The 27936-nt window shown below is 43.3% G+C and overlaps 1 protein-coding gene across 1 annotated transcript in view; it reads right to left on the bottom strand.

Annotated features, from left to right (window-relative positions):
• LOC134402239 (gamma-aminobutyric acid receptor subunit pi-like) overlaps positions 1–10925 on the bottom strand; it is a 46463-nt gene extending 35538 nt beyond the window's left edge. The window contains exons 1-2 of the mRNA XM_063131604.1: positions 10873–10925; positions 4515–4618 (exon numbers count right to left, since the gene is read on the bottom strand). Coding sequence (XP_062987674.1) covers positions 4515–4618; positions 10873–10925 — 157 coding nt within the window. The remainder of the gene's footprint in view (positions 1–4514; positions 4619–10872) is intronic.
• Positions 10926–27936: the final 17011 nt, after the last annotated feature.

Here is a 27936-nt window from a genome sequence, read left to right as displayed (position 1 = left end):
CAAGCCATCAAGTGACAAGTGATCATATGATTATTATTATTATTTATTTATTTATATAGCACCATCAATGTACATGGTGCTGTACAGAGTAAAACAGTAAATAGCAAGACCCTGCCGCTTAAGCTTACATTCTAATTAAATCATGGTAAAACAATAAGGAGGGGAAGAGAATGCAAACAGGCACAGGGTAGGGTAAAACTAACAGTATAAAGTCCAAACAACATCAAGTTTTAAAAGCTTTAGGAAAGAGAAAGGTTTTTAGCTGAGCTTTAAAAGCTGCGATTGAACTTGTAGATCTCAAGTGTTCTGGAAGAGCGTTGCAGGCGTAAGGGGCAGCAGAAGAAAATGGACGAAGCCGAGCAAGGGAAGTAGAGGCCCTTGGGCAGGCGAGAAACATGGCATCAGAGGAGCGAAGAGCACGAGCGGGGCAATAGTGTGAGATGAGAGAGGAGAGATAGGAAGGAGCTAGACCGTGAAAAGCTTTGAAGGTCAACAGGAGAAGTTTATATTGGATTCTGAAGTGAATTGGAAGCCAGTGAAGAGATTTCAGAAGTGGAGTAACATGGTCAGAGCGGTGATGAGCCATAAGCAATACATAAGCATGTGCACATCACTGGTATGAGCCAACCCTTTTGTTGACCCAGTGGTTCTTTACAAGCACAAGAACTCCGATTCCATATGTGGAACTCCCTCATCTGCTCATACCTCAATAGGGATTTTTTTTACTGATCAGTTGTTTCACAGAAGATTTTGTCAATACCTATCAGCCTGATGAGCTGAGTTAACAGCCCAATTCTGCATTGCTTCCATTTGTTCTGTCCCAGGAGATGGTCCCCATCTGACAGGGTTCCAGCCTGGGTGGCAGGGGCAAGGGGCATCTAGACCAAGAACTGAGGTTCCAGCCAGACAAACCAATGTTCAGTTTCGAGTAGGGCAAGGCAAAGTTCAGCTTCTAGGTAGCAGCACCCTGGATAGCTCCACGTGGCCTTCAGGCTGGAGATTCATAGAGTAACCTCAAACTTTGCTTCAGCAACAGACAATCCCAAACTGATATCTAAATAGGGCCAACTCAGTCTGAGTGGTTTGCTCTAGCTCCAGCGGGAGCAACTCTTTTAGTTAAAAGGTGCCTTGCATGCTTCAACAGCCGATACGTCCAACAGTGCAGGGAAGACCTTGACTCCATTTCTAGGCCAAGTCCTCAAACTGAGGACAGCAGCACAACATCCTCAGGCCAGGGAGATCGCAGCAAGACGAGGAGCTTCGCTGGCTGGCACTGAGAGCAATTCCCTTTCCATTCTGACATTTCCTGAGTCTCGAGGAGTCATGACACCCACCCAACTATACTCATAAGATGCAACTGCAGTGGTATAACCCCAAGATTCTGTGCACATGCTCCTGGGCAAATAAATTTCCCACCCTCCCAGTCTAGTCAGCAAAGAAAAGGAGAGAACTGAGAGAAGATCAACACAGGGACAAAGACGCGTTCAATTCCAAGCATCCTGTTTGGGATGCTTGTCCTGACGATACCATTTTCCTTCCAATTTTATGTTGATATTATCTGTGCTATTGTCATGCCTCCCCCAGAGTCCTCAACATCAGAGGACAAAGGGGAAGAACAAGCTACAGCAGATCCTGGGGATAGGACTAGCTGCCAAGTTGAACAGGACCCCACACTTTCAGGGGGCAGGCAAGACCTGGCTGAAGCCCCTTTAACAGAGACAGACAATGATGAAGGGGTTCACGAGGCTCAGCTAAGTGCAGGTTAATGAGTCAGGGATCAGCCTCAGAGCCAGTGTGGTGTAGTGGCTAAGGTGTTGGACTGGGAGTCGAGAGATCCGGGTTCTAGTCCCCACTCAGCCATGGAAACCCACTGGGTGACTTTGGGCCAGTCTCAGACTCTCAGCCCAACCTACCTCGCAGGGTTGTTGTTGTGAGGATAAAAACGGAGAAGAGGATTACGTACAATGCCTTGGGTTCCTTGGAGGAAAAAAGGCAGGATATAAATGTAATTAATAATAATAATAATCAGCAGGCTGCCAGAGCTCAAAAGCTAAGGAGCTAATTGCCAGCTCCTGGTGTCAGGAGTTAAAAGGCTCAGAGCAGCCCAGGGAAGACACTAGAAACAACACACACAACCCAGTGTTTGGCCCAATGGCCCATCCAGCTCCCCGTGCATTTGGACTCCCTGCTGAATGAAGACCCCATGAACTGCAACCCCAACTCTGCCTGCAACCAGAATCCCTACTCTGTGAATCCAGGACTGCATCATTGGACTCTGCCAGCATCCCAGCTAACTAAGGAATCCAGCTGCAGTTTCTCTAGCCCGGCCTCCACACTTGATAACGACAGCCTAAAATCTCTGCTCCTAGCTGGCAAATGCAGACAGTTATCATATTTGAACACTTAGGAGTGAAAGGAGGAAAGAATGATATTTAACATCCTATAGTGCTACCCCCATAAAATATCCTGTTTTAATATCTGCCAAAATGCCTTTAAAAATGGCTGGCAATGGGAACAGCTTTGGCTGGTAGTGGCTGTGTGTGGAGGCTTTAACCTGTGAAAGCTGTTCACTCTGTAGCGTTCCCTGATCACAATCTGGAATGACTTGGGAGTGAATATACAGACTTGAGTTGGAGTTTATCAGCGAGTCCCTGGAGTGTACTTTGTGGGGTTTTAAAAACCCTACCAATATTTTTTCTTGATTGATGGAAGGGAAAATCTATAGCTCCACATCGAAAATGTCCATTGACTTGACGGAGCCAGGAATTTCACAGCTTTGGTAGTAAGTCCTGATAAGTCTTGAGAACTAGCATGCCATGAGAGACACCCTGTTCATCAGCCTGTGGTATCTTTTGATGTTCCATATTCATTCTCTGTGTTCAAAGCATCTGTCTCCCAGGGCAACAGGAGGTAGAGAATTCAGCAATAAAACATCTGTCTCTACTTTGTATAACTAATTTCACAATCATTAAAAGGAGAGATTTAATGTGAAACTCAGTGCATCCCTTTGATTTGTAGTAGCTATAAATGCTGTTCAGTAACCTACTTTAACATAAACACGCCACTCTAAATTATTAACCCAGCAGATGATACAAAAATGTGCAACTCCAACATCCAGTATGCATATATGAAATTTGATTATTTATAATTATGCAGGATGTATGCATGGGAGAGAACTGTGCAGATAGCAAGGGTTTCTTTGAAGCTGCTACTTCACAGCTGGATTATTTTTCTTCCAAAGTATTTTAAAAACAAACACACGAACAAGGAACAAAAACTGGATAATGCTTCAGCAAACAACCAAGAAACCTCTGGTTCTGAATAATTTTCCTGTGTAAAAATGCACTGGGAGCCACTCGTGTTCCTTGAGCAACACTGATCTAATCTAATCTAAACTTCAATGATTCAAAGTGCTGGTATTAACATTTAAAGCCCTAAACGGCTTGGGGCCAGGTTATCTGAAGGAACGCCTCCTCCCATATGTACCTGCCCGGACCCTAAGGTCATCCTCAGGGGTCCTTCTCCGCGAGCCCCTGCCAAAGGAAGTGAGGCAGGTGGCTACCAGGAGGAGGGCCTTCTCTGCTGTGGCACCCCGGCTGTGGAATGAGCTCCCTAAGGAGGTTCGCTTGGCACGTACATTATATGCTTTTAGACGCCAGGTGAAGACCTTTTTATTCTCCCAGTATTTTAACTGTCTATAAATAAATTTTAACTTGGTATTTTAAATTTGTAATTTTGCATTGCTGCTGTTTTTATCTGGTTGAGCTTTTATATTGTATTTTATATTATGGTTTTATACTGTTGTTTTATACTTTGAATGTTTTTAATTTTTGTGAACCGCCCAGAGAGCTCCGGCTATTGGGCGGTATAGAAATATAATAAATAAATAAATAAAATTAATAATAATCTAATGTACAAAATATGTAACAATTAGCATAAGTGGCATGTAGAAGGACCAGCATGACAGCAACACATGGTGTTCTGTAGATGTTGTTGAAAGCCAGCTTCCACTAGCCCTAGCCAGCATAGCCAATGGTCAAAGCTGATGGGATTTATAGTCCAACAACATCTGGAGGGCCATGGGTTCTCCATGCTTGTACTATATAGCATGGAGAGCAGATAACATAATTCCCTTCCCGCGCATGGTTGGACTACTTGAGACAATTGAGTTGTCCTACTGAATGAATACTTTGCCCTGGAGGCACTATAACTTCTCCTACTTTGCTTCACTTGTGTGCCAGTGTGAATTAGAATTTTGATTCCATAGGCCTCTCTTCTCACTTCAGTCAGATATAGAGGATCATGGCTCAGAATTGTAAGGGCAGAACTAAATCTTCAGATTCCTTTCTAAGCCCTGCAATTCATGGTAGAGATCATCATATCCTTTCAAAACAGCATGATCGTCTCAAAAATGGAGGGTCAACAATGCTCTCATAATGGGTTCATTTCTCATTCTCCCAATGCTGCCTAGAATCAAAAGAGCTTATTCCTGTCAGAACACTGCTTCTACTTACTGTCAAAAAACGGCCGCAGATACTTGTTATATCCTTTCATTATTTTCTGTATAGTTGGAGGAAGAATTTCACCTTTTCCTTCAGCTGGGGAAACTTTTGTTAATCTAACCAGGAAGGAAGGGAAGAAGAAAAAAAGAACAGGAGGATTATTCGAGGGCTTTTGCCACAGATGTAAGATTGTGCTTATTGGGTGCTTTCTAACAGAAATACTAGTGTTGATATTCATAACAGCTGCAAGAAGCAAAATCATCATTACCAGAATGTCAGGCTTGACAGAACTCTTTATCCCTCAGTAGCAAAATCTATCAATCTTATGTCTTTCCCAAATTGGTTACAACTGCCCTGAGAGCTGAACAAATTTCTAAAGTGGTCCAGTTTCTTCTCACTGCTTTTGTGAGATATATAATAGTAGACCTTCCCTCATTCGTTATAATGACGCTTCTTTTTATATACCACAAAATCCGCTTAATCAAAGTCCCCCAAGGGAGAAAATGCAGAGGAGGAGATGTTTTGTAGAAGGAACATTTGTGTGTTAATCTTCCAGTCTTTTTTTTTACTGCACTGTTAACACAGATGAAGCAGAAACAATGCTAGAGAAAATCCATGAAGCACCATTATGAAAACACCCTTTTTCATAAACAACCCCAGTTTTGCTAAGATACACAAACAAAAAATTAATATAACTGGGCTTTTATATATCTGATGAAGTAAAGGCTCATGCCTTTGGAAGCTGATGTCAGAATAAATATATTCCCTTTAAAATGCCATATGATTTTCTGTTGTTTTGTTACCATGCTGTGCATATGAGTGGTAATGTCCTGGTTTTCAAGCTTCTTCATTATTTTAACCCCAATCTGCCATAAGAACTTAAGAACCATGCTCAATCAGACCAAGGGTCCATCTAATCCAGCACTCTGTTCACACAGTGGCCAACCAGCTGTAGACCAGGGACCCACAAGAAGGACATGGGTGCAATAGCACCCTCCCGCCCATGTTCCCCAGCAACTGGTGTATATAGGCTTAATGCCTCTGACACTGGAGGAAGTACATATGGGATTTGCTTTACTACATGGCCGAGTTTGGATTATCATCTCTCAGTTTAAAAAAATATTTTGCTCCTTAGCTCTTCACCTAAATAAGCCAGGAAGTTCATACCTTCCAAACTGAGAAACTTGGGTTACCAGTTTCAGAACAAACCAGTAACTTAAACCAGATCTTCTAATTGTGGTTTAGGATCTTGACTTGTTCTGAAGCTGGTAAACCACAGTATCTCAGTTTGGAGGAAATGAAAACTACATTTAATTAAAGACTTCCTGGCTTTTTCAGGGGTGCCACAAAGGGTGAAGCAAAGGGTCTGTACAAAAGGTGTATTAGGCTGAGATCAGATCATCTGAACACAGTCTAAACAGTATTTGTCTATCTCCCTCTTTCATGCCACCTCTGTGTCTACCATTCTTATATTTTAATTTATAAAGGCATTTGTAGACTACCTTTCAGCCCTAATAGGGTTCCCAAGGCAGTTTACAACACAACCTAAACCAGCGGAATCACATAGATAGATAGAGATATAAGGAAGCCATAGAAGGTGAGTCAAAGCTTCAACCTAAGTGCCCCATTTAACTAAGTGCCCCATTTAAGGAATGCCCTCCCTAAGAAGAGTTGCCTGGAGTTTAAGTTATTATCTTTTTGGCATCAAGGGATGCCTCTTTTCTCCCAGGCATTTTTGAGACTTTGTTTTTAGATGCTATAGATGTTCTTATATGTCTTGTATTGTTTGTTATTTTATATTGTCCTGTATTTTATTCTTTTAACCATTTGTTTGGTGTGTTATTCTTTCAACCGTATATAAGATAGCCAGATTGTATTTTTAATGTCCCCAATCAACCAACCAAATTGAAGATAGCACAGCTTTTTCCAACCTGGCACTTTCCAGATGTTTTGGACTACAACTCCCACTATCTAAGTCTTCTTTAAAGGTGCATTGAACATATTCCTCCTCAGATAAAAGTTGCTCATACGTCCTTTTCAGATGCAGAGATCCTGATTTGTTTGGAGCCAGAGTTCCCTATTGTATCTCAAATGGGGAACTCTGTTTTAATTTCGGCTAACTAAGCAGGATAATAAGCTAGGGTCTGATTTGTATGATCTGATCCTGGCTTGTTATTCTGCTTAATTGGCCAATATTAAACCAAAGATCTTCGTTTCCAACATAAAGGGGACTCGGGGGTAAAAAATAAACCAGGATCTGCATGCTGAAGCTGCACAGGGACAAGTGTGTGGCCACAGTGTTCATTCCTGACTTCTAAAGCCATGATTTATGAAGCTGGGAATGTACGTCTAAGCCATGCCAGTACATTGTAGAACTTGAATAAATAGTACAAACTGACAATAAGAGTTTCAACTCTCATTCTTCCTGACCACCATACTAACTAGGGCTGATAGGAGTGAGTCCAGAACCATCTGGACAGCCAGACATTCTCCACTCTTGACCTAAATCATGGGCCTAATCTACACCAAGCAGGATATTGAACTACGAAAGTGGTATATAAAAGGCAGGAGCCACACCAAGCAGGATATAGCACTATGAAAGTGATAAGAAAGCGGTATATGGTATGTGTCAATGGGCCCCAACAGTTGTCAGTGCACTTCAATACCACTATAAAGCAGTAGTGTGGCTCCTGCCTTTTACAAACCGCTTTCATAGTGCAATATCCTGCTTGGTAAAGAATAGGCAATGGTTTAGGTGACTTGGTATGAGCCTTGGTGAACCACAGTCTCCTATGCTCCTTTGTGTGCAAGAGAAGAACTTAGTGTACAAATTAGAAGCAGCTTCATCACATGAGAATTGTCTGTCTGTTTGGCGAGCCTTCTGAAAAATCCCCCTGAAAAATCTGTGCAGGGATTATCCTCCCAGTTACAAGATACAAATAAGATGCAAACAATTGTGGGCTAAGGGGGTGGGGGGAATCAAATGTTATAAACACCATCATATCCCATGCAGTTTATGAAAACAGGCAGGCAGCTGATAAAACAATGCTTTTAAACACCATTCTTCTCCCAGAGCCTTTTGGTCACTAGCAAAGAGGTCTTTCATGCCAGCATGGCCTGCTCTGCTGTAAAACGCATGGCTGAACCCATTTGATTATTTCCAAATTAGGTAGTAAAATTCTTGAGACAGCAACCACTTTCCTTTGTACGTTTCTATAGAAACTTGCACAGTATATTCAAACAGAGGAGCACCTAGCTAAAGTCAGGAAAGTGACATACACAATAATCAACATTCTAGACGTCTGGAGTTACAAAAGACAAGAAGGCAATTATGCTGAAGACAGCTTGTGCGGGGCAATGGGCAGTACGTCGGATTTAGGCCCAAACTATATGCAATGCTAATCATGCCATCGATCCTTGCGTAGTTGTCTTTTCTTTACTCAACAGGAGCTATCGGATAGCAATCCAGATCAGGACCAGAGCTTTCCTTTTCAATGACAGCCTTCTCCCCAGGTCAAATATCAACCATGAGAGTGCTATGGATCGGGGCCATGGTGAGGGTAGAAGGTTAAAACCGCCTTCCCCCCACATCGCACTCCCGATCCAATCCGCCCTTCTGCTTCGACTGTGGAGACCCGCGTTCAAATTTCCTGCAGCTGTAAAGTTCATTGGATGCCCTTGAGCCAGTTATTACTTCTCAGCTAAACGAAGCTCAAAGCACTACTGCAAGAATAAGATGGAGGAGGGGGGAAATATATATGCTGCCCCAAGCTCCTTGAAGGAAGGGCAAGACAAAAATGTTATAAATAAATACACTGTACATGAATGTCTATTGCTGTTAAGATCAGCCTCTCCCCGCATGCGAGCTCTCTTGAGCCGGGAATGAGAACAGGTGCTGCTGCATTGTACCTCTTTGTGCTACTGTCACAGCCACATCAGCTTTATCTTGACATAAGAGAAGCCATGTTGGCACTGGAGGTGAACTGTTCATTCTAAAAGTCCTGCACAGTGCAGAAATAACATTCACTTGAAATGGCTGATTGATAAACAAGTTCCTCTTGCAAGACAGACAGGAAAAGGCTCGACTTCCTTTTTCCCTAGTTGCCTTAGTAACAGGTCTGCTGCAGGAAAGTTGTGGTCAGCTAGAATTTCTATTTTGGTAAACAAGCTTTCTGCGCATGCTCCAGTTGCTTCTGCCGAACTAGCTAATAAAAACAGCTGGCACACCCAGCAATCCTTAGAGAAGTGTATTCCCTGGAAGAGGTATGTCTTCTCTCCATTGCAATGTGAATGCCTTTCTATCAATTAAAGATGTGTTGGATCATAAGAAGCGACTTCGTAATGTTTGGGCCACAGCACTACCATTGCACTGTCCCCCCCTTCCCCCATCTCCCCTACCTTTTCTGCTGATGTGTCAGCTTGTGGAGAGCCCACATGTCTGGAAGGAGCGGCTCTTCACCGAGCTGACATGGTGACAGCAAAAGTAAGTGTGTCAACTAGAGCGATGAGGGAACCAGAGCAGGAGTGGCAGTTCCAGAGAGCCCTGCCAGCCGCTCTCTCCGTAGGGCAAATGCCACAGCAGAAGAGCAGCTGGCAGGGTTCTCCAGAGGAGGCAGGCCCTCCTGGTGGGGGCAGGAGGTATACAGACTCCACCAACTGATGCCGGCATCTCATTCTGCTTCATGCGAGGGCCAAGCCTTGATTTATATAGTCCATGCCATAAACAAGCCCCTTTATTGCTTTGGTGGATCTTGATACGTTTCCTCAAGAGAGATCTTCTTTTGCTAGGAAATAGTAGGGAGTCACTGGAGGGGAAAGGGACATCCAGGAGGATGTCTGAAAGTTTTTTCTTCTTTAATTTTTTTTAAAAAAAAACATCTGAGAGTGCTGTCATGTTTTAGTGCTTCCAGGGGGTGCTCCGTCATTAAAGAATTGGAAACGTTTGCAAATTTGAACCGAGTGGGGATGCGGGGTAGTCATGGCATCAGAACTACCCATGAAGGGCACAAGCACAGACTGCACGTAACAGAGACACTTGCTCTTTTTTCCTTCTTCTTCCTTCCAGCACCAACAGTAATTTTTTAAATTCACATGGTCTCTGGAGTGATTGCAACCTGTTCCTCCTCGTGCTAATTACAGAACGCTACGACATTACAAGTGCAACTTCCTAGCTTTTTTAAAATTAGTAGTTTTGAGTACTGAGCAAACTTCTCTTATTAAATAATTAGACTTGCCAGGTTGCAACCTGAAGAATGGCCATGGCTGGATCTACACTACTACTTTATAGCTGGACTGAAGTGCACTGATAACTGCTGGGCCACATTCCACATAACACTTTCATGGTGTTATTTCCTGCTTTTTATTCCGCATTCGTAATGATTTGACCCAAGGTGTAGTTCTGGCCCCAGCCTCTCTTTAAAAGCCATGGAGGAAGAACCCGCCACTGCTCCCCCATCCCTGCTCTTGCTGCCCATCCGTTACACCCGCCTGCAGTGGGACAGGACTAGATTCCTACTTACTTCAGCAGAGAGAAGGGGAGGTGGGCAAGGAGATCAAAAGAGGACCAAGGCTTCTACTGCAAAACCACGCCCCATCCTAAGCTCCACTGCAAATGGGTAGGATATCACACTAACACTGGATTTGAACTCGTACCAAAGAAGATAAAAAGGGCTGTGCCGTAACAGACCCAAGGGTTATCTAGTCCAGCATTCTGTTCCCACAGTGGTAGGGTGACCATATGGATAGGAGGACAGGGCTCCTGTATCTTTAACAGTTGTGTAGAAAAGAGATTTTCAGCCGGTATCATTTGTATGCTTGCAGCACCTGGTGAAATTCCCTCTTCATCACAACAGTTAAAGCTGCAAGAACCTGCTCAAATGACCAGATACAAAAGAGGGCAAGGTTCCTGCAGCTTTGTTGTGATGAAGAGGGATTTTCACCAGGTGCTGCATGCATAGAAATGACACCTGCTGAAATTCCCTTTTCTATCCAACTGTTAAAGATACAGGAGCTCTGTCCTCTTTTTCACATGGTCACTCTAAACAAAAGCACAAACTGTTAAAGATACAGGAGCCCTGTCCTCCTTTCCGTATGGTCACCCTACACAGTGGTCAACTAGAGATGCCTATGGAAATCCCACAAGCAGGACAAGAGCACACACCCCCCGCTTGTGTTCCCTAGCATAAGACATACTGCGTTTTGATCCTGGAAGTAACGTACAGTCATCAAGACTTGTAGCCATTGTTAGGCTTATGTCCTACAATGATCTGAGTTTTTGTTTTCATTTTCTGGAGGGGCCCTAATAATCTTGTTTCATCCTACCAAACACAATCCTGCATGATAAAAGAATATAATAAATATCATCTCTTACCTGCATAATATCATTAGGAAAAGGGCTTTGAAACCCCAGCTCAAGCTGCACATCGTTGGAGTTGGCTCTAAAAATCCTATTATTTCCTAGAAGCAAATGAAGCAAAGCCTTACTCAGATAGCACTATGTAACACACACACACACACACACACACACACACACACACACAGAGAGAGAGAGAGAGAGAGAGAGAGAGAGAGAGAGAGAGAGAGAGAGAGTCTTAACAGGTTACATGAGGATACTCAGAGTGAGATTTTGAAAGCATCATTGGAAAATTGCTAACTCTACTTACTCCTGATGAAGTTCAGAGGGGAATAGTGTAATCCAATTGTGCAGGGATCTGTTTTTACACTCAAGTCCTAAATGAAAGCAATTCCCTTTGAATTTAAGGGAACTTTAAAGTAAGTCCGCTTAAGAATACAGCCCCAATGCAGTCTTAGTAACAATACTGTGACCATATGGAAAGGAGGACGGGGCTCCTGTATCTTTAACAGTTGTATAGAGCAGGGAATTTCAGCAGGGCCGGATCTACACTACTGCTTTAAAGTACTTTAAAGCACTTTATAGCCGTTTTGATAAAGGTATATGGAGTGTGTCCTGAGCCCCAACAGTTATAAAGTGTTATAAAGCACTTTAAAGCAGTAGTATAGATCCGGCCCTGCTGAAATTCCCTGCTCTATACAACTGTTAAAGATACAGGAGCCCCGTCCTCCTTTCCATATGGTCACAGTATTGTTACTAAGACTGCATGTGTCATTGGTATGCATGCAGCACCTGGTGAAATTCTCTCTTCATTACAACAGTTAAAGCTGCAGGATCCCTGCCCTCTTGACGAGATACAAAAGAGAGGAGGGCTCGTGCAGCTTTAACTGCTGTGACACCTGCTGAAATTCCCTTTTCTATCCAACTGTTAAAGATACAGGAGCCCTGTCCTCTTTTTCACATGGTCACCCTAAACCAAAGCACAAACTTGTGCTGTTACCACAGCTGTCGCCCATCCTAACCCAGGCAAGTCGGTAGGTCTGATTGTTGCCCTCATAGAGAAATACTATCTAAACCCCCTTACTATTTGCCCTACAGCTTTCCCTATCTTGTGAGCTTTTCCTCTCTTTTCTTCAGGAGCAGTAAGTACCTGCTGGAGCAGTAACAGCCACAGGTGGGCACTGCTGTGCCTGGACCTAGGCCAGAATTAGGTCTAGCCACTCTGCAACTTGAATTCCACATTGTGCCGATATATTTATTTAATTAATTAACTAATGTTATCCATAGGATGCCTTATAATAAAAAGTTCTCAGGGCAACCTACAGAATAGAAAGACCACATTAAAAAGCCAACAATAACAACACCTAAAAATCAAAGTAAAATATTAAAATCAAAATCCAAAAACAAAACAAAACAAGGAGTAGAGAATAAAAGCCACAGAAGGAAGACAAAAGTTTAAAGCTACAGCAAGATTCAAATGGCCTGAAACAATAAGAAGATAATCCTAGTGCTGACAGTATCCCAAATTTAAAAATAAATAAAACAGTACCAATATTACATTAAAATATCCAGAGCCTGAATGAAATTTTAAGAAGTATTTAGGGCCCCCATAAAAGAATACAGAGCAGGAGTCAAATAGTACTTCTTGTATACCTAATGTATGATATTGCAGGAATCATGCTACTTTGTCTCATACAGATCTCTCAATCGTTTAAGCCCAGCAGGTGAATCTTAGATTCCTAGTACAACAGGGTCTGTGGGCACCTGGACGTTTTTCTCATGGCACCAAAGTGCTGGAGTTCCCTCTCAAATGCGGCATGCCATGACATTTTGACAGGGAAAGCAATCCTATGGCCCCTAGATAGCGTTGGGGCATAGGATATTTCAGATTCCTGAATCCAAGGCCGGAGACACTAGTCTAACTTCAGACCCAGGAGTCCAAGCTCCGTAGCCCTTCCTCCACTCCTCACACACTCCATCCCTCCCCTCCCCAAAGCCTCTGCTAGATGCCCATCTAGCAAAATACCCATCTAGCTAAAATACAAATTGGGAGGTACAATGCGTCTCCTGCTTTGCACTGGATACTTGTAAGCCTCTAAATTCGGAGGCTTATGAGTACCCAGGACAGATCGCATAGTATTGTGCCCTTAATTGTAGATGTCAAGCAGAATCACCAGGCCAGTACATACTGTAGACCAGACAAGAACCTAGAGGAATTTGACAGGTTGGAGTGGAATTAAAATGCTAAATACTTGTGGTGTTTCAGGTTAAATACATGCGGTATATTAGACAAAAATTAACATGGGGTACTTTTTTAAAGCTTTGTTGTTAACTCCAATGTCACAATAGGTATTGTCTGAAACAAAAACAACATTCTTGGTAAAACATTCATCTTAATTGTAGCAATTCTCCCCAAAAATGACAGTTGAACCTTATCCCATCTTACTAAAAGTTTTTTAATTTCATCCCACACCTTAACATAGTTGTTATGAAACAGCATACAATTCATATTTGTTAGGGTAATACCCAAATATTTTACCTTCTTTTCTATCTTAAAACCTGTTTTTTCTTTCAACTTTATTTGCTCTTGGGTTTTCATATTTTTTGTTAACATCTTTATCTTCTGTTTATTCACCCTAAAACCTGCTACTGCACCGAATTCCTTCAATTTATTCATCAACATTTCAATTCCCTTTAAAGGATTTTCCAGGGTAAACACCAAGTCATCTGCAAAGGCTCTTAACTTGTATGACTCTTTTAAAAACTTTATTCCTTCAATTCTTTCATCTTGTCTTATATCTCTGTTCAATACTTCCAACACCAGAATAAACAACAAAGGTGACAAAGGGCAACCTTGTCTTGTTCCTCTTTGTCTTTCACATGGTTGTGACAAATCTCCATTAATAATTATTTGGGCATTTTGTGAAGTATAAATCAATTTGACTCATTTTATAAAATTTACTCCAAAACTCATTTTCTCCAAGATCTTAAATAAGAAATTCCAATTAAGGTTGTCAAAGGCCTTCTCTGTATCAAGGAAGATCAGCACAGCTTGCTTTCCCTAACTTACTAAGTGAGTTAATTTGCACTGGTTGCCTCATATGACAAAATTTATCTATGCAAATAACTTAATTTTCATGAAGAAAATTTCCCCAATTCAAAATTTCCATGAAAACCTACATTGTTATTTGCTGGATCGGAGTGCATCTTGTGTATCTCGTACAACATGCTGTTTCCAACCAGCCAGATAACTCCAGGAAGACACAAGCAGTTTCATAAAAGCCCAAGGGCACCAGTGAGCTTCCATGGCTCAGTTGGGACTAGAACCTGGATCTCCCAATTTCCAAAGTCTGTGACTGGCCCAAAGTCACCCAGTGAGCTTCCATGGCCAAGTGGGGACTAGAACCTGGATCTCCCGATTCCCAGTCCAACACTCTAGCCACTACACCACACATTTGTCTACTGACCATTTGTGCGTCTTTTGGAATCCATCTTAGCCTTTGAACTTTCAGTCTCTCTAAATAGCTGCCACTTCTTTCTATAACCTTGTTGCCAAGCTTAGTCACAGCCTTTCCCAACTTGGTAACATGCTGATGTTTTGACTACATCTCCCATCATCCCTGACTGGACAATACAGACTATCCCTGTACTGTTCAACTAGCATCAATCTCCATCTAAACTCCCAGCATCATTACAGGCATTAGAGTTCTCCCACCACACAGAATGATCCTCCCATTTCCAACAAACCCATTTATAAGAGCTCTTCCTTCCTTTTAAAGAAAAAAAATACCATCCTGCTATTCTGCTCCAGACTCTTTACAGTCTCTGATTTGAAGTGTTTGAAGAATAAGTGAAGGTACAATCCCTCAAGAGTTTATTTTCCTTCCTCTCCAGAAGCAACACCCACAGGACTGCTTGAAGCTAGGATGCGTATCATATTTTCTCAAGGAACTATAGATGCAAAAACATCTAATGTAATTATATTTGCTTGCAAATTGCCCACCTCATTATCACCCATTTCTTCACCTGGTTAGGTGCCTTTTACCAACAAAAAATTAAAGGGAAAAAATACTAGTACTGCAGGGAGAAAATGCATGATGCTTTTTACATTTATTTACCAACTAGTTAGTATAACAGGTATAACTGGGAGTTTCTAGTAATACTATGCATATTTTTTAAAAAAGAAAACAAATATTAAAGGAAAAGGAAGATAAACCCAGCAGGCAGCAATGCTACAGGACTTCCAGGTCCAGCTGACGGATTAACTCTCCAAATATAACTAATTGATGAGAGCAAGCCAGAAGTCATGTCTGCTTTCTGTTATAAGCTGTAGTTTTACTGCGTTCATTTGGCTGACAAGTTAGCTCCTGGCATGCCAGTCAGCCAACTTCTAATTTCCATCAGCCTCTGAAATCTTGCCTACCAAAAGCGCAGCACAGGAAGACAGCTGAGACATACATGGGGTGGGGATATCTCAGTTTAGATGGGGATTCAGCTTGTATAATTACTGTTCATGTCCAGAGAACATTACCATCCTTCAGCATCTCCTCCGGGATTGAATATTATTCCTTGTGACCGGGATGCTTGACCAAAAGAATTTAGGCTGGTGTCACTGACTGAGTTATCATTAAACTGAAATATTGGAGGTTACTTTACAAAGTGATGTTTGTGCTGTGCTTTTTCCAGAAATCAAGAAAATTAGAGTTACTCTTGGATAAAGAAATTTGCAGTTGTTATATGGATGCTTCTGCCAGTAGTTCTACCTAACTAAGGATGAAAATATACCTGTGTGTGAGAGCCAAACAGCCAAGGGTAGCCAATGACATGTTGCTACTTGAAGTAAAGGCTAGTGTGGCTTACTCCTGCTCCCAGTTCCAACACTTAACTCTTCTTCATTCCAGATCTCATGCACTCCACGTCTTTGGAGAGGCCACCATGACTTTGACACCCCACATGGGAGAAAAGCAGCTTCGGAGGGGGAATTTGGAGAAGAAGTCACAGGCCAAAAGAGGGTTATGCATCTCTTCTCATCCTGTCTTTTATTATGTCCAAACCCTCCTCTCAAAACTTCTTTTCCTAGGAAGAGGATCCATCAGACTGTTGATGTGCCTGTTTATATGTAACATGTAGTTCAGCTTTCAAAAGTGTGCATATATTTCTAGACCATCAGACACCGGTGCAATGGCAAATTATCCTTAGCTGCCAATACTTATAATAAAGGAAGAGGATTATAAGCACACTCTAATGCTCCACTGTATTTATTTATTTATTACATTTTTATACCGCCCAATTGCCGAACTGTATACAACATTACCTTCTAGGCCAGGGGTGTTTAACCTGTTTCAACCTAAGGGGTGAATGCAACTTTGCAGACAATCTCAGAGGCCATGTTCCAGCAGGTGGGACCAAAGGCAAAAGGAGGAGGGCCAAAATATGATGAAATGCAGGCATATTTTAGCTCAAAGCTCTTACTGCTAGTAACCAAGGATTTGAGAGCCGTTTCAACTTTGTAAAATGGGGGGGGGGGAATGTGCAAAAGTTTGGAGGACAGCAAAATATTGGAAGTCAGGAAAAAGTGGCCGGAGCTAGGGGAAAGACCATCTGGGGAACCCCAGCAAGGCAGATTTAGACCCCAGGTAAGCGGGCCTGAGGTTCAACACCCATGTTATAGACAAATAATACTCCTCTGTGATTTTAGGAAACTATCCAAACAAAATTAAGTAAATTATGTATTTTATGGCCTGACCCACCAGCTAACAAAGCTCATGCACTTATGCCATTCCTGGGACATGACCCCAATTCCACCAACAGGGTAGAAGCAACCATTGATCATCCCAATGCCAACAGCAGCTTCTTGCTCCGCCCATGACCTCTGATCTCCTAACACTTGAAGTTCTTCGGTCTTAAATGACTCCTCCTTGCTTTCGCCTATACCTAGAATATCCTCCTAGTACATCTACATCAGTCTTCGCCTACAAGTCCCATCATCCTCCACCACCCAGTCCAACATATCTGGAGGACAGCAAGTTGGGTAAGGTGGCTCTCTCTTTCGCTCTTGCTGTCTGTGGGCGGGTGGGTGGATGGAGCTGGTACAGGATGTGACTGTTCAAGTCCTCATTGGCACTAGACAGCCAGACTATATTACACAAATCCTGTACCACCTGAACGGATTGCCAGTGCAATTTATTGGCCCAATTCAAAGTACTGATTTTGGCCTTTGTTTACACAGCAAAAAAATGCTGCCTGGGGAATGCTGGGAGTTGTAGGACATTTTTCTGTCTAAACGTGCATAGCATTGCAGCCTTAAGACTCCTAAACAGTTTGAGTCCAGGCTATTTAAAAATGCCCATGTTTTAAGATCCATTTCAGACCTTACACATTGGCCCACTACCAATACCAGTAAGGCTTGCAGGCACTAGAGATAGGGCTTTCTCAGTGTTGGCCAATCCCCAGAAGAACTACGAATCCACTCTGGAATTCTGACACACTGCAGAACGTCAGGGCTTCCAGAACAGTGTCCCTTGGGGGTTATAGTCATTCCAAGGGACACTGCAATTACTACAACTCCCAAGGAACACTGGTCCGGAAGCCCTGATGGGCTGCAAAGAGTGTCAGAGTGACAGGGAGTGGGAAGGAGAGGGCAACTTCCTCTCTTCCCTCACCTCTTTTCGGCACTACTGCCATAGTGCAGTTCTCATTCTACAGTAAGTAAAAGGGGAGAGTACTTCAGAGATGGCAGTGAGGGGGACCTTCCTTTCCCAAACTACCCAGCTTGGCTCCAGAAATGGTCCAATTTCACTCAGGGAGAAATTGATTCACTTCCGGGTCAGCCCAGTAAGAGACTGGGAGTGTCAACCCCACAAAACCATTATGTTGTCACAGGAGATTTTTGATGTGACATCCGCTGAGCTGATGGTAGCATCTTTAAGCTCCATCACACCGGGGGTTAACACACTCCCTACCTTCGCTTCTCTGCCGGTGTTTTCATTCCTCAGTTACTTCCTCTTTTCAAAAGAGGAAGTACACAACAAGCACTAGGCCCATTGAGTCCGCTGTTCTAATGGCGCTGCTTCTCCTGGAGAGAGCAGCGATTCTGAGTTTGAAAAACATCAGACTTAATGAGGGTTTATTTTGTCATGCGAGAAAGGCCAGAAGGGACGGAAGGCGCTCGGGAGGCAGACGACATCTGAGCAAACTCCATGAGTGCCCAGTAACGAGTGAGCAATAAAACGCTCCTCAGATGTAGCTTTTTGTGATGCCAATAACGAATCATTTGGGCAGGAGTTAGCACAATCCACATCTGCCTTGCGGGCCTCAGGTGTTGTGAGCTGACACCCTTATCATTTGGAAAATTACTTTAGTTGCTGGGGGAAGAGAGCAGCCTTCTAGAAATACCTTTCCAAATATTCCCATCACCCTGAAGAATCTTAGACATGAGAGTAACTTGCAGAAGTGTTTGCAGCTTAAAAACACAGAACAGGTAGCACTCATAGAAACCTATGTCGTTCGGATAAATAACCAACAGAGTATCATGGTAATTGACTAATGGCAAGGCTAGACTGTAGAATCGGCAACCAATGTATTAAAATTGTTCTCACATGGGGCTTCAATCACCTTCTTTGCACTATTTATGCAAACATCTGACCGCTGTTGATGAAAGAGAAATCAGAGGACATTTATAACATGAATGAGCAATCTGGCCAACAAGTTTAACATTTCACAAGAGAATAACTACAGATAGCTACAAGGGGGGGGGGAGGGGAAGACTCACATGCAAAAATAGCTTATGTCTATGAATGAAATCTTACATTCTCAATCAATAAACAATTTTAAGAAAAGTGTGTCTATTGTTAAACAGTGACTCATACAGATGTATGCCAGCAATCAGATGAATGCCTGGATAATTTGTGCCATCCATGAATCTCCAGAACAGATGTTGGACAGCCTAAAGCAGAAGATGGGGAACTGTTGATGAGAAACACCATTTGCCCAAGGCCCGCCAGTGTGTTTTCATGGGTGAGGTGCAATTTGAGCTGGTCAAAGGCCAACATTCTATCCATTAGCATATTGGCTGATTGGAAGGCTACAATGCTAGGACAACAATTTTGAATAGAACACTTAACTATGGAGTTCACGGCTTCAATATGTTTAGATTATCATTCTATTATCTGACTGCCTTATGTAGTCAAATGGCACCATCCATGCACAATACTGAGGTATCAACAGACTTGGGGAAACCCCAAGGTCTGCAGAAGTGCAAAAAACTGGTGGTGGTGGGGGAACCTAAGGGAGGGAGGAACCCCAGGAACAGACCATTGAGGACAGAGGATGCTCAGTAGCTATGGAATCCTGACTGTTGGGGACGGGGTGGAACAGAAAACCAAATGGGAGGGTAAACTGAATGGAGTATCATGGAGGAGGGTACTGAACAAAGATATTCCTCTATTTCTGCTGTTTCAGTGTGATGCTCGTTCAGCCAAAATGGCATCATTCACACACAAGAGGGAAGTATCAGCAGGCTTGGGAAACCCCAAGGTTCACAGAAGTACAAAATGTTTAGACAAGTAATCAACTAATAACACTGCTTAACACAGATCTATGATGATGTCAGCATACAATGAAAGTTACTTTTTTAGTTTCGGTAACTAGAAATCTTGACTCTTTCAAATTTCTACGCCCCAAATTTGTTTAGTATCTTTGGAACTAGTCACATTTGCTAACTGTCAAACATTCAAATGTCGCAGCACTGTATTTATCATTTAGCATATTTGGAAAGAGGATTACCAAGATCAGCAGGACTCCTTCTTATAACATTTTCAAAGAAAGTATCTTGACAGTTTTATGTTGTTGTTGTTGTTGTTGTTTTATCACATTCCCTAATTTGGCTGTTTGATTCTTATGAAAATGTTTTTCCCATCACCCACTTTACATTACAAAATTGCGATGCAGTAAATACAAACTGAAATCAGGCTGTAATCCTATACCCACTTACTTGGAAGTAAGCTCCACTGAACTCAGTGAGACTCATTTCTGAGTGCATAGAGGTGAAAGTAAATCCCATTGAATTTAGTGGCACTTACTTCCAAGTGTACATCTAGAATCGGACTGCAATCATTCGCTTCTGCCCTTTCCCCACCAGAGGAAGAGGACCCATGACAAACATTTCAAAATTTAAGATTGTATTGTTTTAGATTATATTTTATGGTATTTATTTTTATTTATATTATTGTATTGATTATGCTTTTTATTGATTTTTCCCTCTGTTATATTAATCATGGATTTCTGTACTGTGCATATAAGTCGCTTCGAGACAGGGTGTTGTTGGTTTTTTGCTGTGAGAAGTGATGCGTAATTTAAATAATAAAAAATAATGTCGTGCAAATCATCATCATCTGAAGTTCTTTCCTAATGTCCAAGAATCACTTTTTGGTAGCAATGCTGAACACGCACACATATTCCAGGGAGCAAATCTCCCTACACTACATAGGCTTGCGCCGTATTAACCCAACTCCAAAGAGCAGGAGTTGCGCTCATCGCAAAGCTGAAGCTAGTTGGGACGTTCTAAAACGACGGCGTCGTCAAACTCACCTAGAGACGGGACGCCTCGGTCATCTTTGCTCCTTTTGTGCAAGGGAGGGAAGAGAATATATCCCAACCGGCAGCCCGCAATAATCCGACTCAACGGCCTGAGCTCGGAGACGGGGAGCGAGAGCGCTTTTCACGGCTCAGGCGCGACCGGAGGTGCGCGCGGCGGAACGGGACTCTCAGCAGCGTCTGAGCGCCGCCGTCGTGTGCGCTGGAGAGCGAGCGCGAGCGGAGGCGGCGAGAGGGAAGGGAGAAGGGGGCGGGGGAGCACGGTCCGGCCTCACGGGCTCGGCTCCCATCTGCTCCCTCCGCTGGAAAAGAGTGGGACAAGCCCTCGGGGCAGCGCACCGTCTAGAGGGCCGGGGGGGGGGACGGACGCACGCACAGCGAGGAGGAGGTTCCGAGCGCTCTTGGGCCCCTTTTTTATTACGCGCACGTGGTCTTTGTTGCTGGTCTCCCGCACAGCTTTCTCCTTTGAGCAGTTCTGATCGGAGCTCAGTCAGGACCTGGGGGCAGGGCAGGGCTGGGCAGTGGGGGGGGGCAGTGGGGCCAGTTGGCATGGGCTTACAATTTTGAGGGAGCCTACTCACGAGTCCCCCTGGGCAAAGCTGCTTGATTTTTCTGTTGTTGATGAATTTGCCCAAAGAAAAGCACATAAAGCATTTCTGAATGTGAAGAAGTGATGTCTTACATACTACATCTTGAATAAAAGTGTTTTGTTTATAAATCGTTCTAGTACATATGTGTTTAGAACTGATTAAAAACTTCTTAATGAGCCGTTTGAAATGGGGCCTACGTTTCCCATCTGGCCTGGGCCTATTACCAGCTTTGCCCGGCCAACCTAGGGGGAGAAGCATGCATTGCAGTGGTGGCGGCAGTGGAGACCTCTAAAGGAGACATCCAAGGTGCTTGAACCCACAGTGGTTCTGAATGAAATCCAGATTTCACAGCTCTACTGAAATCCGAACCACCAGCCTCCACTGGGGGGGAGGGGGGAGCTGTTGCCATTTGGCAGGTAGAGAGCAGCAGTGGGGAGAAAACACCAGGGCAGGGAGGACATAACCAGCTTTCTCCACTGTGTACAGTTCTGTGGAGCTTGGAGAAAAGGAGAATGAAGAGAGACATGATAGCGGTGTACAGAATTATGCATGGTGTGGAGCATGTGGACAGGGAGATATTTTTCTCCCTCTACCATAATACTAATTTATTTATTTATTTATTACATAGTTATACTGCCCAACAGCCGAGGCTCTCTGGGCAGTTAACAATTAAAACCATGGTTTACAAACATCAAGATTTAAAACTTTAAAAATGTCATATAAAACTAGACTAGAACCCGGGGTCATCCCATGATTGATGGGAGATTTAGGACCGATAAAAGGAAGTACTTCTTCACACATGGAATTCACTATCACAAGATGTAGTGATGGCCACTAATTTAGATGGCTTTAAGAGAGGGTTGGATAAATTCCTGGAGGAGAAGGCTACCAATGGCTACTAGACCTGATGGCTAGGTGCTACCTCTAGTATCAGAGGCAGTAAGCCTATATACGCTAGTTGCTGGGGAACATGGGTGGGAGGGTGCTGCTGTTGCACCATGTCCTGCTTTGTTCATCCCTAGTTGACAACTGGTTGGCCACTGTATGAATATATTGCTGGACTAGATGAATCCTTGGTCTGATCCAGCATGACTCTTCTTATGTTCTTATATTCCCTAGCTTGTAATTGTTATCATGCTGCTGCTCTATTTAATTACTTTCTATTGCTATTTTAATTGTTTTCACTGTTTTTAATAGACATTTTGTACAGGTGATTGTTTATGAATTGTTTATTATTTTAATAGTGACTTTTAATAATTTAATAAGTAAGCCCCTTGGAGGTTTTGTTATTTCAAGCACTATAGAAATATTAATAAATAAACAGGAAATCTATCAATGAATGGTTATGATCAAGAATGTCCTCAAAATTGGGCTTCCTGATATCCACAATGCATGTCTGCATTTAGACTTCCTGTTTTAGTTAGCTTCAGTATGGCTCTTCTTATGTTTATTTATTTATTTTGTATTTATTTTAGTTTTCATTGTCTTTTATGGGCTTTTGATTTGGACAGAAGGTCAACAAGTGCAGCATTTGTCACCAGCATGGAGATGCAATGCTATGGAAAGCTGCACCAGTTGAACATTTGCCTAAGTGCAGTGCAGTCATGAGTCTTCTGTCCAGGTGTGCGGTGTATATCCCATAGTAAATAAGGCTGAACTACAAAATCCACAGAAGGGCAACACTTTTATTAGCACCAACCTCAAATGTCACAAAATAAATAGGGCTGGATCCCAAGTTACTCATTCATAGGATAGTAGACCCATTGAAATCATCAATGAAATTTAAGTTAATCATGATTACTAACCCAAGTCCCAGTATTAATAATATAATATAAATGAAGTTGCACTCCCTATGAATGAATACATTTGTAGCTTGGGGATGGTCTTGGTTTCATTATCATGGAGACACAGGTTGGTTTTGTGGCACAGAGTGCTTTTTATCAGCTTAGGTTGGTTCTCCAGCTGAGACCCTATGTAGACATAGATACCCTAAACTCAATGAGCCATACTCTGGTAACCTCCAGGTTAGACTACTGTAATCTGCTTATATGTGCTACCTTTAAAAACTGATTGGCAACAGCAGGACGTAATTCAGTATGTGGTGGCTAAAAATGGACTGGGGCATCGTGATGCTATGCCAAATGCATTGACTCTCAGTCCATTTCTAGGTCCAGTTGAAAGTGCTGGTTTTGACCTTTAAAGCTTTTTATGATTTATAGCTGGAATACTTGACAGAGCACCTGTCTCCATGTGTGTCTATCCCCATATGTTTTGGTCTCATGTCAAGAGCCTTCTGTGGGCTCTCGACTCCGAGAAGCTCTGGGTGGCTGCATCTAGTGGGCATTTTAATTTCTCACAATTCCCCCAGAATGACACTATGTTTGAAACATTGTGGGAAATTTAAATGATGGCTAGATCCAGTTCCTAATGCTGCTTGGACTAATGTGCCTGAGGGAGCAATGTTTTTCAGGGGGTCCCAGGAGAGTTAACAGGGACGTTAACAGAGAGTTAACATAGCTGTCCAAGGATGCCAGGTTCTGCCCCCAGCCCCACACAACCTGCCAGTTTCTCTTATATGTAGATCTCTAGAGGAGCAACTCCCATTGTTGCCTCCTTGCCATGAGAGTTCCCTTTCAAAGAGAATGCAGAAGATTCTACTCCCTGCTCTCTTTGGGCCTTCCTTATGCCCGGTTTTGGGGTTAACGGCCTAAAGTCTTTTTTGTTGCTGCATCTGAGGGCAGAAGAAATGAAAGAAATGTAAAATCCTGCATGGGTGGCAGCTTCCGACTCTTGAGCCGATTATTAACAGAACAATACATTGTGCTTTGTGATCTGCTGTTTTTACAGTGCAGGCACTCCCTTTGTCTCCATGTCATTCATCAAAGAAGAAAAGAAAGAAAGATTGTCCTGGGTAGGTGGAGAAATCCTCCAGTTGCACTGCGCCAGGCTGTGTGCCATGTGACTTTTCTACAACTAAAATTAAGAACATCATTTAAGGGGCTGTGCCATGACCAATGAGGATTCCTTCCCTGGCCCACTTGCAGTCCTGGTGGATTAACTTGTTTGCCTGTTATTTCTCTTAGGAGCTCCCCAAAGGTTGACTGCAGGAGAGGAGCGAGGCATTAAGACAGACTGACAATTGGCAGCCTGGCCGTATTTGTTTGGTTTGTTTGTTTGTACCCTGTTTCCACGAAAATAAGACAGTGTCTTATATTAATTTTTGCTCCCAAAGATGCGCTAGGTCTTATTTTCAGGGGATGTCTTATTTTTCCATGAAGAAGAATATGGTACACATTTATTGTTGAACAAAAGAAAGGTCTTATTTTCTGGGGGATGCCTGATATTACAGCGAGAGGCAAAACTGGAATTAGGTCTTATTTTCAGGGGATGTCTTACTTTCGGGGAAACAGGGTAGCTATAACTGCCTTCCCCAACCTGGAACCCTCCAGATGTGTTGGACTATCACTCCCATTGTGGAAGTTGCAGCCCAAAGCAGCTAAAAGGCACCAGGTTGGAAAAATCTGAGCTACAACACTGCAACCCGTGGCTTCCTTTGGTCCTTTGGGTCGTTTTGTTTTTAATGTTCCATGTTTTAATCTTTGTAAACTGCCCAGAGAGCTTTGGCTATGGGGCAGTATATAAATGCAAATAATAATAATAATAGTTTTCTGCCTTTTTTTCCTCCTCCCTGCCTAGGCCAGTGCTTTTATGTGTCACAGTTGCACCATGTTAGGAACAGGGGAGTGAGCACTAGTGCAGCAATTGCGGTGGCAGTGGTTGCCACACCAACGCTAATTGAGCCCTAGCAGTGGTGCTGGCATGAAAGGGGAAGGGATCAAATTGCATTCTGTTAGCCCATACCTAAAGGAACGCCTGAAAATGAGGACTGGGGTAGATTCCCCCTGCCAACCTTGTCAAAGAATACTCAGTAAGCTTGCTTACTATAATTCAAGCACCATCCCTTTAAGGGTGGAATCCTCTCAAAGCTCTGATGTTAGCTCTGTGAAGACACAATCCTATGCATGTTTAGACAGGAAAAAAATGTCCTACAACTCCAGCAATGCTGGCTGGGGAATGCTGGGAATTATCCAACATTTTTCTGCCTAAACGTCCATAGGATTGCGCCCTAAGTTACTGTCAGGAAAGGATCATGACTATGTGTAGGAAATAAAAAGCTAATTGCAGATCAACTGCAGGAATCCTTAAATTATCTTTAAAATGTATTCATTATGAATCATTAACCTGTTTATGGAAATAGGTAACTTTTGGAATAAATAAATTTGAGAGACATCCAAGACAGAGCAACTTGAGAGGAGGAGGAGCCAGAGCAGGAGGGGGCCGTAGTGGGCTAGAAGAAGAAGGGAACTGAGGGTCCAAAGTACAGGAGACAGTCAGAGTTGGGGGTGAAGTAGGCACTAAAAAGGAAGGGTGCGGGGGGGGGAGAGAAAGTGGCAGAGGAGAATGCGGGAGAGCATGTGAGGCGGGGAAGAGTGGAACCAGAAGCAGAATGTCAGGAACTGCGGGGATCCAGCTGTCTACTGAAATGCTGGTGAGAGCTTCTCAGTGCAGTACCTGCAGGCCGTGGACTGACTCTGGCCATGCAAGTTGGCAATTGGATCTTCCTGGACAGGCAGGGCTGGTGCCAGACTATTTTGCGCCCTAGGCAAGGCGAGCGACTTGCACACACACACCCCAATTGCTAACTTCGATTTTTAAGAACAGATGTTTTGTAGAAAAAATAAGAAGTACAAAACGTGTAAGTCCCCACTGCTTACAGAACAACAATTTAGTGCTTCCAAAGGCAAAGCTCCAAAACAGGCAGAAACACTTGTTTCTGGACTGGGACAGGTTGGTGTGCTAATCTGGTGCTCACTTATGTAAGCTTTGCCACCCTACCCCCTTCCGGAGACTAGCATTTCCACTTACTTCAGCTTGCCTCCAGAAACGCTAAACTGCAAGCAGTTCCACAAGTGGTAGGGGGCACTTGCAGTTCAGAAGTAGTGGGGCTGATTGCACATGCAAGGGCAGTTCTGGATTCTGCCCCAAGAACCAAAAATGATGATGATGATGATGATGATGATGATGATGATGATGATGATAATGCATTCAATCCAGTAAAAATAGAAAAATCAGATAAATTAAAAGTAAATTAGCACCACAAACACAGTAACCTTACCCCGGTGGCACCCCGTTTGTGGAATGAGCCCCCCTTTCATCACCAGCTGAAGACCTTTTTATTCCCCCAGTATTTTAACACTTAATTTTAACTTAAATTTTAATTTTACTGTTTTAACTCTGTATTTTAATTTTATATCAATTTTGCTGCGTAGTTTTTATTCTGGTGCCTCAGCCTCGGGAGAGCGCTTTCCCTTCGGAGAAAGCGGGGCTTGCCGGAAGCCACACCAACACGGCAGGAGCCACCCTCAGCCACATCCTGCACTTCCCAAGGTGGCCAGCCGCCGCCCTGCCACCACACTGGGCTCCCGCTGCCTTCTCAGCAGCTGCTTCTCATGCCTTGTCCCGAGGCGCCGTCGACCAACCGCATCAACGCAGCCCTCTGCTGCAGCAGCGCAGGCAGTCGCCCGCAGCTCGTGGAGGCAGTGCGAGTGTTGATTGCTCAGAACCTCCCGTTCCAGCCGCTGACCCTCATAGACTAGTCGTCTCCTCCTCGCGCGGCACGGTCTGCTGCTGCTCTTCGCGCCGGCTGGCTCATTGCTTCCGCTGCTGCGCTGTCAGTTCAGCCAGCCGAAAGGGGCGCGCCCTAGGCAACCGCCTGACTTGCCTACTCCTGGCGCCGGCCCTGTGGACAGAGAGCTTCCTGTGCTCTGGCATGCTCTTTTATCCTTGGCTATCCTTTGGCTGTGGTGTACTCTTGGTCCTGACTACTGCCTTGTAGCTCCTGGCCCACCTCAGACTGCTTTCCATGGCCTGGCCCTGACATTTGAGAGTGGTACCAACAAGAGATATCCTCAGAGGATGAAGCCAACCAAGCACAAGGTCACAGACAAAGGTGGAAGGAGTAATACAGCTTAGAACCATATCATAGACTCATAGACCTGGGAAGGGAACCCAGGACAACTAAGAAGGAACTGTGGTAGGGGATATAAGGTGGCAGAGAGAGAAATGTATGCCAGGGTGAAGATAGGCATGCCAGGGTAGTTTATGAAGTAGCTACCATGCCCGCTACGGTAACAGTTGTACAATAAATCTTGCAAACAGTTCCCAGAATTCAACTCCACAGACTTCAGTGGGTGAAATATGGAACTTTATGATGTTGTACCATCCTTCCCCTGTGAGCCACAAGGGGACAGAATTTTAAAAAGTATTATCTGCTTTTTAAAAAAATACATTGCTATTCATGAGAGACTGCAGTGTCCAGAAATATGTAAAAAGGGAGCCTCATTGAAAAGATATTCTGTATCTTTAAAGTTTCTACAAAAAACAACATAGACCCCCATTTTAAATGATGGCAAATTACATAGCAAATGAAGGCCTGGCTACTCAAGTAACCAGTACTTAACAAGATTTATATTCCAATGTGATTGCTCATCCTTGAAATATCCACTTTCTTTTGTACCTACAGTAGTACAACCTATGTTATTAGTAGCCTTTGAAGGATTATTGCAGATTCACTGACCTGAAGACTTCATCCTTCAGTGACTATCTGTAAGATATTTAACCTCAAAATATTATTAAAACAGAAAATACAATTGTATGAAATGAATGTTCATCTATCCTGAGCTCGATCGCTTCCAGAGGACTGAGGACATATAAGATGCTTTATTTAACTTGATAGTCTTTTTCACATCCACTGATCAAAGTCTCTAAACATTTACCCTCTGTTACACCATTTCCCCAGAGTAATCAAGCTACAATGCTAAAACCACTTAACTGTGCA

This window comes from Elgaria multicarinata, chromosome 8 (assembly GCF_023053635.1).
Source record: "Elgaria multicarinata webbii isolate HBS135686 ecotype San Diego chromosome 8, rElgMul1.1.pri, whole genome shotgun sequence".
Lineage (NCBI taxonomy): Eukaryota > Metazoa > Chordata > Lepidosauria > Squamata > Anguidae > Elgaria > Elgaria multicarinata.
The sequence above is the reverse complement of the archived record's forward strand: the minus strand, read 5'-3'. Positions and strand labels throughout refer to the sequence as shown.